Source organism: Cryptomeria japonica, chromosome 3 (assembly GCF_030272615.1).
Source record: "Cryptomeria japonica chromosome 3, Sugi_1.0, whole genome shotgun sequence".
Classification (NCBI taxonomy): Eukaryota; Viridiplantae; Streptophyta; class Pinopsida; order Cupressales; family Cupressaceae; genus Cryptomeria; species Cryptomeria japonica.
In genome coordinates, this window is record NC_081407.1 from 760,155,304 (window position 1) to 760,171,538 (window position 16,235).

A 16,235-nucleotide genomic window follows, 5' to 3' on the forward strand; every position below is an offset into this window, starting at 1 on the left:
ATAGTTAAAAAATAAACTCACACAAATTAGTTTTCTGAAATACTGGTATGGACATAAATTCAACTATTCATGTCTATATACCGCAGTCGTTGTGAAGCATAGCTTAAAAATTCTCTTTAGTGGCAATCAAAATAATAAAAACCATATTGACTTAACATTCCACCACTACGCTTCAAATTTCAGAATAAGATTACTAATATATTCCCCTTTACTAATTAGTGACCAGAGTGCAGCTGAGAACACCCGAATTTGCAGTTATAGAGCCCACAATAGAGGAAGGTCTTTTTACCATACTCGAAGCTTTGGTATAGTTTGAGGATGCTCCAGCCCTTGATGTTGTGAAGAATGCCCCATTTAACATCAGATCTCCCACTGATCTCCAATTACCTTCTATTGAATCTTCGGGCTTTGTCACCTGCACATTACCCATACCATAACTATTCTACATCCCTTGAATACCAAATATATAAGAGACATGAATTGTAAGGATCTTTTACCTCCTTCTGGAATCTATTATCAGGAGCAAGGGATCTATTGCCTTGGCTGTGAATGGTGGGGTTTGCACTTCCCCCGATTGAATACATTTCCTTGTGGGTGTAATCATTATTCACCACATGGAAGTATCCATATTGGCATCTGCATCTGCATCATAGCATTCATTTCTTAAACTTAAACAAATAAAATTCAGCAAGTTGTATCGTGGTCTTCCTAAAAGGAATACACAATAGTTTTAAAATTTATTTCAAACCTGGGCATTCGCTGAACAAGCCCTTCTCCAAAGTGGTTGAATGCAACTGTTACTTGCATTTTGACATCTTGGGTATAGGCATCGCTATTTCCAAGAAGCATCACCTACAAAAAGAATATATATAGCTGACTTGAGAAATAATGCTCTATCGACAAGTTTATTAATCCTAACATTTGTTTATGTTTCTATCTAATAGTTTCCTTTTAGTACCCTACTCTAAGATCCATGTGATAAAAGTGTAATAGTGAAACCTTGTATAAATAAAGTAAATTTATGGCAAACCAAACAAGTAGTTTAAAGCACCTTGTCATGGTGAGTGAAAAAGTTGTTTGAAATGGTTATAGCAGTGGATCCCATTATGGTGTCGATCAGCCCATCTATGCAACTTGACAACGATGGCTTGTCTTGTCTTTTAACTGTTCATGATAAGCTCCCCCTTGAGCTAAATAACCATATCTCTTTGGAAAATAATCCAGCGAGGCTCGAGTTGAATAACAGCGTGCCACAAAGTGCCAGGTTGAGGATTGACCGAGTCATCGTCATTTGAATCTGTAACTATATAAAATCTCCCATTCTTACCTTTGATGGAGTTTTTGTCAAATCCAATAGCACAGTTAGCTAGTCTCTTTCTGTTATTAACCTAGTAGGGATCACAATGCCAACAATTGTCAATGGGGTTCCCAGTTCCGTACGATCTCAGCTGCTTTCTCGAAGTATCTAGACTCCTGTATAGTAGTTCTTGAAATTTGTAAATAATCTCAAGTGTCTGGAACATATGCTAGCTATAAGAAAATGCTAGAACTTTGAAGTTTTATTAATTGAATTGACTTAAATATCTTTTCTCCGGTGAAGTTATCTTATATTGAATCTATCTCAACAACGTCAATTATTAACTATTCGATGACATGATGATATGGCGTAAAGAAATTTGGTCTATAATAGCTACATGCCAAGTATAGATAAATGTATAATATTAGAGAACATATAATAAATAAAATGCCGAGCAAAAGAATAAGAATGAATAGAATATATTATAATAAACTTTGGGATTTAGCATTTCATATTAATGTACTGAATGGAGTAAGACATTACATTTCATTTCCATACCACTTTTAATAAATTATCTAAAGCATCTGAAATGCAACATGCTTACCATTCTACAATCTCAGCTACAAGCTTTGGTTACTTTTAGTAGTCTTGTATCTTTCTTGAGGAATGAAGGGATCAATGTATCCTTTATCTGGTCATATCTTTTGAGCTCCTTATAGGCTTATCATGAAAAAAAAATTTTGTTGCATCCATTTGTCTATCTTCTTCATGCTATCACTAGTTACATTTGTAATCTTTTTATGCACCTCTTTATTGTTTATTTCCTTTGTTTTGAGCATTACATCTAAAATAGTCAAAGGTCCCATTTTTTATTTCAAGTTTTTTAAATCTCAATTTCACTAATTCTATGACCATGTTAGATTTAGATGTCTTTAACTCCATTTTTAGTTGTTTTTCTCTTTCTCTAAGCTTCTCAGTCTCTTTTTTCCAATGAATTTTTTCTATAGAGACTTCTAAGAGTGTTCTCTTGAATAATTGGATGCATCAACTGATGGCAATGGGAGAGGCCTTGAAGAAGATACCAACTTATCCCTTAGCTACATATTTTATTCTCTCAAGTATTAATTATTTTTCTTGCACCATGTGTTTTACTTTATTAATTTTTCCACATGAGCTTTAGTAAAATTTGTTGCATTAATTATCAAGTTAGCTGCATCCACTAGATTTGTGTCCTTAATTATTCGGACAAGAATTTGTCCATAAATATTACTTGTATCATATATTGTTAGTGGCCTTTTGCCTATTTGGTATAATGTCCAAAATAATAGAGATTTATCATCAATATTAAATATTTATCTAGTCTAAATTTAATCAGCAACATATGCATTTAGTTTGACCTAGATATTCCAATTGGATCTCAAATTATCAAATAATATGGATGCATTAGTTATCCATCTAGATAAAATTTAAACCCCTTCCTCTTGAAGAAATCTTCTTCCCTTTTCAAGGGTGATGTCTTTCATCTCTTCATGCATCTTTTCCCTTAACTCTTTAGATATTTGTGGATGTTTCTTTGGCCTAATTTTCTTAAAACACACCCTTGTTTGTTTTCCTTTATCTCTTGCTCTCTTCTTGATTGGTAATGGTTATAATTTAAAAACTTTATTCCTAGAAGAAATCCGAACACAACCTAACCAATTTCCTACCAATGAAACTAATAGTAGTAAGAAATATAAAGGAGATAGGATAGAGTTTTTTTCTCAAAGGGTTTAGACTACAATTGTAGTCTAATAACCCCAAACTTAGTTCTATAGAAGTAATTTTGAAATTTATTTTGGATCTATTTTAAGTACTTAAATAGAAAGAAAACATAATACACAATATTGGGCTTGATAACCAAGTATCCTGTATTTATATCTCAAGGCATTAATTGCAGTCCATTATAACTCATTATACTTTGTATCTTCTATTTATCCTTCCCATAACTCTTCTCTCCTTATAGCATGTATTAGGTTATGAATATTTACCTTGTAGCTACTTTAGCTCTTCAAAATTATATAATCATTATTATAATCATATATAGCTATTTAGATTATCCTATGGGTTATAAGTACATATCAGAGTTAGCTCAGATGTCATCCAAGACATAAGTAAGGTGCATATAGGAGGTCTAGAATAGTTATTATCATCATTTGAAGTAGTATGTTCTTGTTAAAGCATATTGGACCTATCCAACTCAAAGTGTGTTAGGTGGTTGTCCCCTTATAAAGGAATATTGTTATAAAATATTTTCACCATATTTAATATTTTACTTTTTATATTTATTTTTCTTTAATCTCTTTATACTATCATCCTCATAAATTACATCCAAACCTTTTGTTTCACCTTCAAGCATAATTATCTTGGCCTTTGGTTATCATTGCATTGTAGAATTAACACTCCCATCTAGTTGCTCAACTATAGAAAAATACCCAATCTCTCTCAAGATCATATTCTAGCTATATAATAAATTTCACATTATGTCAATCATAACTTGTATTATTTTATCTTTACCATAACTAAAAAATATACACTTTACTACTTAATATTACAATTTTGAACTCTTCTTTATGAGAACACAAGTACATATGCATCGCAACCAAATACTAAAGGATATTTAATTGTGCTCTTTCTTCTTATCCAAACCACAATGTTGGTTTCATCGATAATTGCTAATGAATGGGACCCACTGATTAACTAACATATAGTACTAATCACCTCTCCCTGTTCCAAACTAGCCCCCACTAAACATATTTATCATCCTTTCCCTTAGCAAATTACTCATGTCCTCTAGAACTCAATTTGTTTAGAAGTCTATGGATTTTTAACATTACATTTTATATCATTCCTTTATATTGAATTTATCAAATTTTACTTATAAATAAATTAGTTACCATTATTTTTTTTCAACGGTTTGATCAGTTTACTTGCCTAATTTTATAAAAGATCCTTACAGTCTTCAAATTTAATGAAGACCTTGGATTTATTCTTTATAAAATAGACCCACATCTTGATTGAGATATCATCAATTAAAGTAAAATAATACATTGTCTTTTCCAATCAATCATGTCTACAAGACTTGACACATCACTGTGAATAACATCAAAAATTGCACTAGGCTTATGTAGCTTAAATAAAGTTGAACATTATTTTTTTCAATAAATTTGATATTTAAAATAGTTTGAATCAAGAAAATAATTAGTTAACTCTTATACAAGATTTGTGTTTTAATTCCTAAGACCCTTTACACCAATGTGGCCCATGTGCCATGCCACAACATATTCCTCTTAGCTAGTAGCTTGGTTTCTAAAGTGAGAACATGTGAAACCATGCAACATTCAACCTTACCATAGGTCTTTGACATGTGTGCCTTTACTACAATTCCTAAATTCCCTTTTCTACAATTATTGATCTTGTAAGAATATATTAAGAGGTATCACTAAACTAATATGGGTGCTAGAATAAAGGTGGAAAAGAGTTCTAAACCAAAGTCCCTTTGCCAACAACATCACTCAATGAACACTAATTACTCACTCACATCATTTATATTACTACTAGCTAATAGGTCTTGTTCCAAACTTGGAATGTGTAAAGCTCCCAAAATAAATTGTATCCTCCCATCAAAAGATCTAATATTGTCTGAACTATGCACAACAATACTTAGAAACAATTTGACATTGAGAAAGATCATTCTACGATCAAATTTCTCATAGTTAGAAAATCACTCATTGGGAGAAGTCATGTAGAAAGAAGCACACAAAAAAATCTTCCATTCATCCTCACATGAATGTGTTAGAAAATCTAGTTCTACTTGCATTCCTTCTTGATGCCACCTTTCTTACAACATCTCCAACATATTTCCTTTGATTTTCTAGGAGACTTGCATCTCCCTTGAGACTTAGATCTAGTCTTGTTTTCTTATCCTTCTTTTATTTTCCTTAGACCATCAGATTTAGAATCTTTCCAACTTACATCATTTGGGACAAGAGAATCCACTACCTTATCATGCAACCAAAAGAAAAAAAATGAATTAGTGCATCAAATGGCCATCGCTAGACTGTCTCATAAGTCTACCAATAAAAACCGTAACAAGACCATGCATATATCTTCTTCCTCCATCTTTACATGAAAAATTATAGTTAGTATATGTAATGCCCCGCCAGGAAACCCCGAAGGGATAAGCTAAAATAACAAGAATAGAGTGCAAATTTTTTTTTTTTAAAGTTACAACACATAAGATGCAACAAGATAACAAGATTCAGATTACATAGCGGAAGACTTCAACTAACTCCTAAAGAGTTTCCCAACGAGATTACTTAAATTTTCACAATACACTTAGCTCACACAATTAATCCATTAAGCTGAATATCTTAATAACGAGATAATTCACAATCGGGATAATTTCTTTCAAAGATGGAAATATAAATCACAAGCAAGAATTCATCATTAAGATCCATTCATGATTCTCATTCAAGCTTTTCATTTAAAATTACCAACCATACATCTAACATTCTAATACACTAGGATTTCATCATAACAAAAGAGATCTTTCCAAGCATATTTAAATTCCTTAACAACAACTGAGTATAATTCACTACTCTAAGTTACATTCTTTTCATATACCAACTTATTGCATTTTAAAAGACGATTGCATACTAGCATCTATGATAATCTCATCTAAAACACTTACGCATACGATCAACATGGCATTTAATAAAGAACTGAATATAAGCATTCATAGTTAATTCCAATTATCCACTTACCCATTCTAACATAAGTTAATCATACATTATAAAGCTGAAGTAAGAGACATAAAAGAACGCATCACATAACACCATATGATCTCAGAGTTCACCCCTAAAGGGCTACATCTCCGGGTCTGTGCAACTGCAAGACCCCTTCTGATAATTAATAAGGTTAAGAGTACAAGAGGTTACACCAAGTACTATCCAGCCATCAAGGCGATACATAAGCAATATACAAACGACCACATCGGTCAATAATACATAAACGATCCTTTAAAAGAACAGGATCCAGCTGAACATAATCAAAGCTAAAACAAAGAGATCCAAGAGAGCATCCGTAAAACTGAACCATCACCACCCAAGGTCTAACATGAAACCGACACTCACAAGGGCAGAGATAAAGGACGACTCACAAAGGAACTCAAAACAGGACAAAACAACAACACACTAGCGAACGTAGGGACAAGTGTCATCACATGACCTGGTATGGATACCATGGCAAGTCTTCATAGGTCCCGGCCCATGCACTGGTAACCCTGGCAACCTAATCCGAACTTCTGGCCCATCCAAGCCTCATGTGGACCCACACATCCTCTCGTGAAGACAAGGAAGGTGGTTTGCCATTTCAGGCCTTCTCACAGCATGTCGAGTCTATGCTAGCACTCGTCCCATGTGTGAGGCACATTATCTTATTTATAAATTATTTTCTAATCTACTTAGGTTATCACTTATTAGACTCACTTTCGACGGGTTATCCAGCAGCCACTTTGGGCACGGCCCCCAATCGAAAGCCACTTTCCCATACGACACTAGAACAAACTCAGACGAACTTCAAACCAAGGAATAACATGGTCAGACGAACAGAGTTCAAGAAGATACAAACATCAGGTCAAACACGACTCAAGGGTAATCACTTACTGACGGTGCTCTAACTAGAGACCTGACAACTAAGGTTAACCACGAATCATTATTCGACTCACTCAAAGAGGATATAACCAACTAAGACAACATCACAATACCATAGTCAACTCAAAATTCGAGGACTGAAATAGGTACACCAAGTCAATCCATACGACATGGTCCTATTTAAACAAAGCAAAACATGCCATTTCATAATTAAAGCGAATACAGTAATTAAACTCGCAAGGCAATAATCAGAAAAGACAATATTTTCTCAAATTGATTAAGCATTAAAAACGATCAAGTTTTCTACAAGATCTAAACAGATTACAGTTATCTATCTCATCAAGGGTTAAGTTGTTCTTGGTTTTCTAACTCCTAAGGTTCAAGCATCGAACAGGCAAATTAAGCCATAAAGAGTTTCAACCAATTCATATTATTAAATCTCAGACAACCGTTAACCAACTCAAATAAGGTATTTAATCTCCCAATCAAAACGTCATTACATACTGGTCTAAAATCAGTCTCTACAGATTCATAATTTCAATTCCAGTTACATAATACGGATTACGGAATTAAAGATAAAGAAATTCAGTTGTAGATACTCATTTCCAACGCACATGATATAAACTTATTAATCTAAGAATGGACCCAAGCATAGCCAAATAACATTTGATGATGAAATTATCAATGTTAGAACTCAATTAGACGAGGTGCACAAATCATGAAATGAACTTGAATGACTAATTCACCTATAACTTCCATTATATACTCAATCAGAATCAAGTTATCATTTATCGTGATATGCCCTTTAATCATAATTCAGAACAAATAAAAACTTAACATTAAAAATTAACTTCATTGACATGATACTAAAATCATATGTATTTTTTTTTTATTATACCAAGCCAAATACAATGAAACAACCATTTTATTTTTATTTTTTTTTAAACCATGTTTGAAACAACTAAAAACGCACTTTAAATAAAATGATGCTTCTTTGTTTATAAAGAAAAACATGATCAACACAGTGAAAATGCGGCGGCCGTGCCCTAACCCTAGCCGAGGGAGAGGGCGGCGGCGCTCGTGGCGGTGCCACTCCACACAGCCAGGCGGCGGCGGCGGCGCCCTGCGGTGCCCGCAGGTCTGCGGCGCCCTGCGGCCACCACGGCCCTGCGGCCACCGCAGTGTGCCGTGGCCCAGGACTAACGCACCAGCGAAGGGTTTGACGAAAACCAGGGGAAATGAGCGGGACAAAGGGGTGCGAGCGGTGGAGAGGGGAGGGAGCGGGTGGAGCTCCCCTCCCTGCCTCCCATCCCCAAAACACAGGGTTGCGCTAAACATAACGCCCAGCTCGGCTTTGAGCATAAATTTTGCTCATAAAAAACCACAGTCCGAAACAATAACAAAGACGCCCAGCTATGATTCGAACCACAAAGCACAGGGGGGGGTAAAACAATTATATATTCTTTTTTTAAAAAAAAAAACAAAAATACACACACAGTCCAAAAATTACCACCAACGCCCAGCACAGGTAATTTCATAAAAAAAATTTCCAATTCAATATAATTTCGAATTCAACATACAAGAATTCCATCTTTTCCTTTCAACACAGCAAACCCCATAATAATAAAACACAGTCCAATCAAGAGATTAACACTATGATTCTTCAATAACAAAACCAATTCTTTCAACCAGAATTTCTTTTGGCAACAAGAAAATGATTCAGACTCCTACCTTTATTCGCAATCCTGGCGAGATCGGCTGAAGAATCCCAATCTCAGCTGCCAAGCCTCCAATTTTCCATCTCCAATCCAAAACTTCCCAAAAATGTCCATCCTCTCCAATTTCCCCAAATTTGGGTTATATGGAAGAGTTGACCCAAAAATTTCCATTTTTGGAATAAAAACTTTTATTTAAAAATAATACTTAAAAATTAATTCTTTTCTAAATACAACAACAAAATAACTTGCTTTTTCAATTAAAAATTCGATTTCCTTATTTAAACAAGTTTAACCTTTCTAATATAATAATCCAACAGATTCAATTAAATTCTATTGCGATAACCTACTAAACTTCCTTTTCAACAGCATATATAAATGCATTTAATAATCGAAATCAGCCATTAATTCGAATTCACTCCCAATAAAAATAAGAAATTCATTAACAATGAAAATCGCATAACGAATTCTCAATCAATTTAATCCATGCACACCAAGCACGCAAATCGAGAAAGTCAACCAAACAGACGACTCGCAAACCCAAACAAAGAGGGATTACCGATGACGACTGGTGATGCTCACTAGAGCACGACGAAGGTCAACTAGGGTCTCACGACCACCTAATCTGACTCTAGGGATTAACAAGGGTACACTCAAACCTGCAAAACCAGGTGATGACGAACCTCGCACTCATGCGACTTCGTACCTGGAATCTCCTGCAACAAAAGATCATACATGCATACATTTATAAAATCTAATGAAAGCGTTAGTCCGATACTAACATCACGAAATAGGTACACTGAATAACCTGCATACAACTAGTGAGAAAACCACATCAATAGCTATGCGTAAAATCAACATCTGACTATCACATAATAATACGATAAACTAATCAAGATTAACCAAGGTTAGAAATAGACTAGGGTAGGGGTACTACATTCTCCCCCCCTAGGTTCCGACTTACTCCTGGAAGTCGTAAGGCTAGATGAAGAACATGTCGTACGCATCAGCCCTGAAACTCATTCAACAAAGATCAAATTGCACATAGAAATCTTTCCATAAATAAATGAAATATTATTGCAAAATCCTTTACAAACGCCATTATCCATTGGCAAGATACATCTAAACCATACGTTCCTTAAAATATTCTAGGAATTATCCACAATCATAGCAGAGAAAACAGGAATTTTCTTCCATTCATTACACCAAATTAAAACATTACAATGAGGTAACAACAATTACCATAATCATCGATCAAAAATGACAGGAAAACATGCCATAAGATCAATTTCCTTTACCAATCCATCTTTATCATAAGATTTAATAACATAGAACTAGCTCAAAATATCAGTTCCTACAGCCAAATTAGCTTTCATGAAATAAGAGCAACAAAAATAACTCAATGGTTACACTTGCCAGGCACAAGACAACCTTTCCAAAGACTATGTCCCATAACATAGCGACAAGTTAACACAATCTACTCCATGATACAAATAATAACCATCCACATAACTGGAATGCATAACAGGAAAGGCCACATGGGAGCATGTCGAATGCTCGGTCAATGATAACATGCACGATCAACATCTCTATGCCTGATCTCATAACAACAATATGATCATAAAAATCCAATATCTCGCTCAAAGGCTCGATGGTGCTAGGCACACCATAGCGGTGCTACCTTCCATACAAGACCTTTGTGAATATCCCTTGTTGTACAAGGTGGTTAGCCTCCAAGAGATAGTCACCACACATAGGTAGGTAGTGGATACTAGCTGCATCACAGCCTCACATACCCCCCATCCTCACGGTTCCCTACAACAACTTCCTCGCACACACTCTACCAATTCCGTATCATACGTCCTTGGAGAGGAATTTCACATCTCGACACAAGACCAGCATCCGAAAACAATAAGAATAAACCAGTTCAGCCACCAAAGTACAGATGAATAAAGATAATAAATCACCAATTCCAATAATAAGGTAAGAAAATAATCCAGAATTTCAACACCAAATCAAAGTGCAAAAGATCACAAGATCGTGGCCAAACCTTCAAAGTCAAGGTAAAATAAATTGCTGATCCCCAAAGAAATATAAAGAATATCACAACTGCACATAACAGCACTGTGTGACTAGCACCTAGCCACCAACGAGGAAGGAAGGAACAACTGACTAGCTATTGCAGTAGCTCATCATGTGGTGCGACATAGTCACACTATCCACATGGCATGGCGGTGTGCACCTCGACATCACCCCGCATCACATCGTCACGTGGCATGGCAATACCCCAAGTGGAGAAAACACACAATGGACGTATCCCGCATGGTAGTGCACCTCGCGGAAAAAGCACGTGCAAGCCACATCCCGCATAGCGACGTATCTAGAAGGATACTCGCCGTAAGTCAGAGGTATACATGACTCTGGTCCACCCACATGCCCACCAACACAAACTAACTGGCAGCACATGCGAATAAACCTACCTTTCATGAAGACAAGGCAAAGGATCCTACAAATAATACCATCATGATATACAAGAATCACCATTACAAAATGCTCAGATAAGGAAGAGAATAGGCTAACACACATAAACCTATAAATAGGTTCATCAAAGGGAAAGTATTGAGTACACCTTGATACAGTTTAGTAGTACAACTATATCATTCCTCGAAGTAGAGAAGCTAAAGTCGCTTCGCGTCGACATTACTCGCACGCCAATCCATACTATTCAAGGAACGGTCGCTTCGAATACTACCCCTTAACATACCGAGTTACCCACAACCCGAGGTTTGGTACTCAGTAGGGAACAAATAAGCAACATTACATAAACAGTATGGTTTCCCATACTCATAAACAACATATTCTCCATGGTTGATTACTTCACCAATCCATGGGCACATAATATAAGCACTGGTTTCTTACAATACACACAATTACACCAGTACTGGTTTAATCACATTTAACGGGAGTACTTTTCAGTACGCTAACATCTATACAAGGAAGATTTCAATTACGCTTTCTATATAAATAACTGAATCACGTTTACTCTAGATTCAAGTATTGAATTCATTAACAATTCACAATTACATAAGGAAATAACATTATTCCTCTAGCTTTCTCGAATCTCACTAAGCATTCATAATTAAATTACTAGCTAAGCAAATTCATTTCTAAAGCTTAAGACTTTCATCTATCACTATGAAGCCAAAAGCAACACACAATTTCCATGCTTTATAAACATTCTATTTAAATCAATGCATTCTTAATAGCACTTCTAAAATCTTATGATTAAGCAAAGAGAAGGGAAAGAGAGTTTGATAACCAAACTATTTCCTACAAAGTCACGCAAGATCAAACAAGATCACACTATAATATTAAATTTCTCACTATAAGCCTATCATTTCAATTACATGGTTTTCATTTCGCTACCGTTTAGTCGGATGACAATCAGTCTAACAAAAACATTTCCAATAATTATGGATGCAACAAGAGGTTCTAGTTTTCCAAACAAAACAGAGATCAAGAGAAGCAATCCTTTCAATAATGCAAGACCTCTTAAGAACACTCACTTATAATAATACAATATAGACACATGTCGTAAGTTGCAACCTATTAGAAAAGATCACAATACGATCAAAGATAAGCAAAGAGCTATTATCCAAATAAAACATATTAATGCACGCACACCAAACAAGCTCTTCCATTCGCACTTTCTAAACACATCAAGGTAATACCACATACCCAAAAGCGAGTTCAATGGAGCATTTGCTAAAATAAATCTTAAATCAACTGGTTTAATGAACCACATAAGACAATCTTTCGGAAAACACATAAAGCAATCTTTCAGGGAACACATTATTACTCTCTCGAAGCTACAATAACATGCTCTTTATAATACTTCTTCTACCAACCAAGCAGTTTCACATAATTCATCTATTCGCATAAAAATGCACCTTACTAAGGTAGAATTTAATCATGCTACTCCTACAAGATACACATGGAGAATTCTTTAAACATACACATACAGTTTTCTCCCATTCACCCAAAATAAATTTTAAACCCATAGCCCTTTAATAATCTAAACACATAAGCATCGTAAAGCTCATACAAGGGTTCAAGAAGTCACACCCTTTTTCTCTTTCCAACAAGAAGCTCAAATCAAAGATAATTACACATATCCTAAATTATTTTAATTTTCAGAAAGAGAGAGAGGAATGGTGATGATCATTTAATTTTCTACAAAATAAGCATTCTATGCACAAATAAGCACTCAAACACCAACATCAAGAAGGCGAAGACAAGATGTGAACGCACACGCTACACACCAGCTAAGGTCTGCTCAATCACTCACATGCAAAGGAGGACAAGCATACACATAAGGTTGATACACCTCACACAATAGAGGGCACACGTGACACCAGAGATCCCAATGTTTGCAACATGGGCTCTGATACCAAATGTAATGCCCCGCCAGGAAACCCCGAAGGGATAAGCTAAAATAACAAGAATAGAGTGCAAATTTTTTTTTTTAAAGTTACAACACATAAGATGCAACAACATAACAAGATTCAGATTACATAGCGGAAGACTTCAACTAACTCCTAAAGAGTTTCCCAACGAGATTACTTAAATTTTCACAATACACTTAGCTCACACAATTAATCCATTAAGCTGAATATCTTAATAACGAGATAATTCGCAATCGGGATAATTTCTTTCAAAGATGGAAATATAAATCACAAGCAAGAATTCATCATTAAGATCCATTCATGATTCTCATTCAAGCTTTTCATTTAAAATTACCAACCATACATCTAACATTCTAATACACTAGGATTTCAAAATAACAAAAGAGATCTTTCCAAGCATATTTAAATTCCTTAACAACAACTGAGTATAATTCACTACTCTAAGTTACATTCTTTTCATATACCAACTTATTGCATTTTAAAAGACGATTGCATACTAGCATCTACGATAATCTCATCTAAAACACTTACGCATACGATCAACATGGCATTTAATAAAGAACTGAATATAAGCATTCATAGTTAATTCCAATTATCCACTTACCCATTCTAACATAAGTTAATCATACATTATAAAGCTGAAGTAAGAGACATAAAAGAACGCATCACATAACACCATATGATCTCGGAGTTCACCCCTAAAGGGCTACATCTCCGGGTCTGCGCAACTGCAAGACCCCTTCTGATAATTAATAAGGTTAAGAGTACAAGAGGTTACACCAAGTACTATCCAGCCATCAAGGCGATACATAAGCAATATACAAACGACCACATCGGTCAATAATACATAAACGATCCTTTAAAAGAACAGGATCCAGCTGAACATAATCAAAGCTAAAACAAAGAGATCCAAGAGAGCATCTGTAAAACTGAACCATCACCACCCAAGGTCTAACATGAAACCGACACTCACAAGGGCAGAGATAAAGGATGACTCACAAAGGAACTCAAAACAGGACAAAACAACAACACACTAGCGAACGTAGGGACAAGTGTCATCACATGACCTGGTATGGATACCATGGCAAGTCTTCATAGGTCCCGGCCCATGCACTGGTAACCCTGGCAACCTAATCTGAACTTCTGGCCCATCCAAGCCTCATGTGGACCCACACATCCTCTCGTGAAGACAAGGAAGGTGGTTTGCCATTTCAGGCCTTCTCACAGCATGTCGAGTCTATGCTAGCACTCATCCCATGTGTGAGGCACATTATCTTATTTATAAATTATTTTCTAATCTACTTAGGTTATCACTTATTAGACTCACTTTCGACGGGTTATCCAGTAGCCACTTTGGGCGCGGCCCCCAATCAAAAGCCACTTTCCCATACGACACTAGAACAAACTCAGACGAACTTCAAACCAAGGAATAACATGGTCAGACGAACGGAGTTCAAGAAGATACAAACATCAGGTCAAACACGGCTCAAGGGTAATCACTTACTGACGGTGCTCTAACTAGAGACCTGACAACTAAGGTTAACCACGAATCATTATTCGACTCACTCAAAGAGGATATAACCAACTAAGACAACATCACAATACCATAGTCAACTCAAAATTCGAGGACTGAAACAGGTACACCAAGTCAATCCATACGACAGGGTCCTATTTAAACAAAGCAAAACATGCCATTTCATAATTAAAGCGAATACAGTAATTAAACTCGCAAGGCAATAATCAGAAAAGACAATATTTTCTCAAATTGATTAAGCATTAAAAATGATCAAGTTTTCTACAAGATCTAAACAGATTACAGTTATCTATCTCATCAAGGGTTAAGTTGTTCTTGGTTTTCTAACTCCTAAGGTTCAAGCATCGAACAGGCAAATTAAGCCATAAAGAGTTTCAACCAATTCATATTATTAAATCTCAGACAACCGTTAACCAACTCAAATAAGGTATTTAATCTCCCAATCAAAACGTCATTACATACTGGTCTAAAATCAGTCTCTACAGATTCATAATTTCAATTCCAGTTACATAATACGGATCACGGAATTAAAGATAAAGAAATTCAGTTGTAGATACTCATTTCCAACGCACATGATATAAACTTATTAATCTAAGAATGGACCCAAGCATAGCCAAATAACATTTGATGATGAAATTATCAATGTTAGAACTCAATTAGACGAGGTGCACAAATCATGAAATGAACTTGAATGACTAATTCACCTATAACTTCCATTATATACTCAATCAGAATCAAGTTATCATTTATCGTGATATGCCCTTTAATCATAATTCAGAACAAATAAAAACTTAACATTAAAAATTAACTTCATTGACATGATACTAAAATCATATGTATTTTTTTTTTATTATACCAAGCCAAATACAATTAAACAACCATTTTATTTTAATTTTTTTTTAAACCATGTTTGAAACAACTAAAAACGCACTTTAAATAAAATGATGCTTCTTTGTTTATAAAGAAAAACATGTTCAACACAGTGAAAACGCGGCGGCCGTGCCCTAACCCTAGCTGAGGGAGAGGGCGGCGGCGCTCGTGGCGGTGCCACTCCACACAGCCAGGTGGCGGCGGCGGCGCCCTGCAGCCACCGCAGTGTGCCGCGGCCCGGGACTAACGCACCAGCGAAGGGTTTGACGAAAACCAGGGGAAACGAGCGGGACAAAGGGGTGCGAGCGGTGGAGAGGGGAGGGAGCGGGTGGAGCTCCGCTCCCCGCCTCCCATCCCCAAAACACAGGGTTGCGCTAAACATAACGCCCAGCTCGGCTTTGAGCATAAATTTCGCTCAAAAAAAACCACAGTACGAAACAATAACAAAGACGCCCAGCTATGATTCGAACCACAAAGCACAGGGGGGGGTAAAAAAATTATATATTCTTTTTTTTAAAAAAAAAACAAAAATACACACACAGTTCGAAAATTACCACCAACGCCCAGCACAGGTAATTTCATAAAAAAAATTTCCAATTCAATATAATTTCGAATTCAACATACAAGAATTCCATCTTTTCCTTTCAACACAGCAAACCCCAT

At 35.8% G+C, this 16,235-nt stretch overlaps 1 protein-coding gene across 1 annotated transcript; it reads right to left on the reverse strand.

The window, feature by feature from the left end:
• Window positions 1–211: 211 nt before the first annotated feature.
• Window positions 212–16,235, reverse strand: LOC131068870 (probable pectate lyase 18). The gene is made up of 7 exons (XM_059217701.1): window positions 16,197–16,235; window positions 15,684–15,815; window positions 1,328–1,388; window positions 1,052–1,164; window positions 749–852; window positions 498–636; window positions 212–415 (listed from the first exon to the last, which is right to left on the reverse strand). The coding sequence occupies exons 1-7, from the start codon at window positions 16,233–16,235 to the stop codon at window positions 212–214; spliced, it is 792 nt and encodes a 263-aa protein (XP_059073684.1).

Excerpts from the sequence above, each read along its gene's own strand:
- LOC131068870 (XM_059217701.1), bottom strand. The coding sequence starts at position 16,235 with ATGGGGTTTGCTGTGTTGAAAGGAAAAGATGGAATTCTT. Across the intron at positions 15,816-16,196 it reads AAGGAAAAGATGGAATTCTT|TCCCGGGCCGCGGCACACTG; the intron begins GTATGTTGAATT and ends CTGGTGCGTTAG. Across the intron at positions 416-497 it reads ATAATAGATTCCAGAAGGAG|GTGACAAAGCCCGAAGATTC; the intron begins GTAAAAGATCCT and ends GGTAATGTGCAG.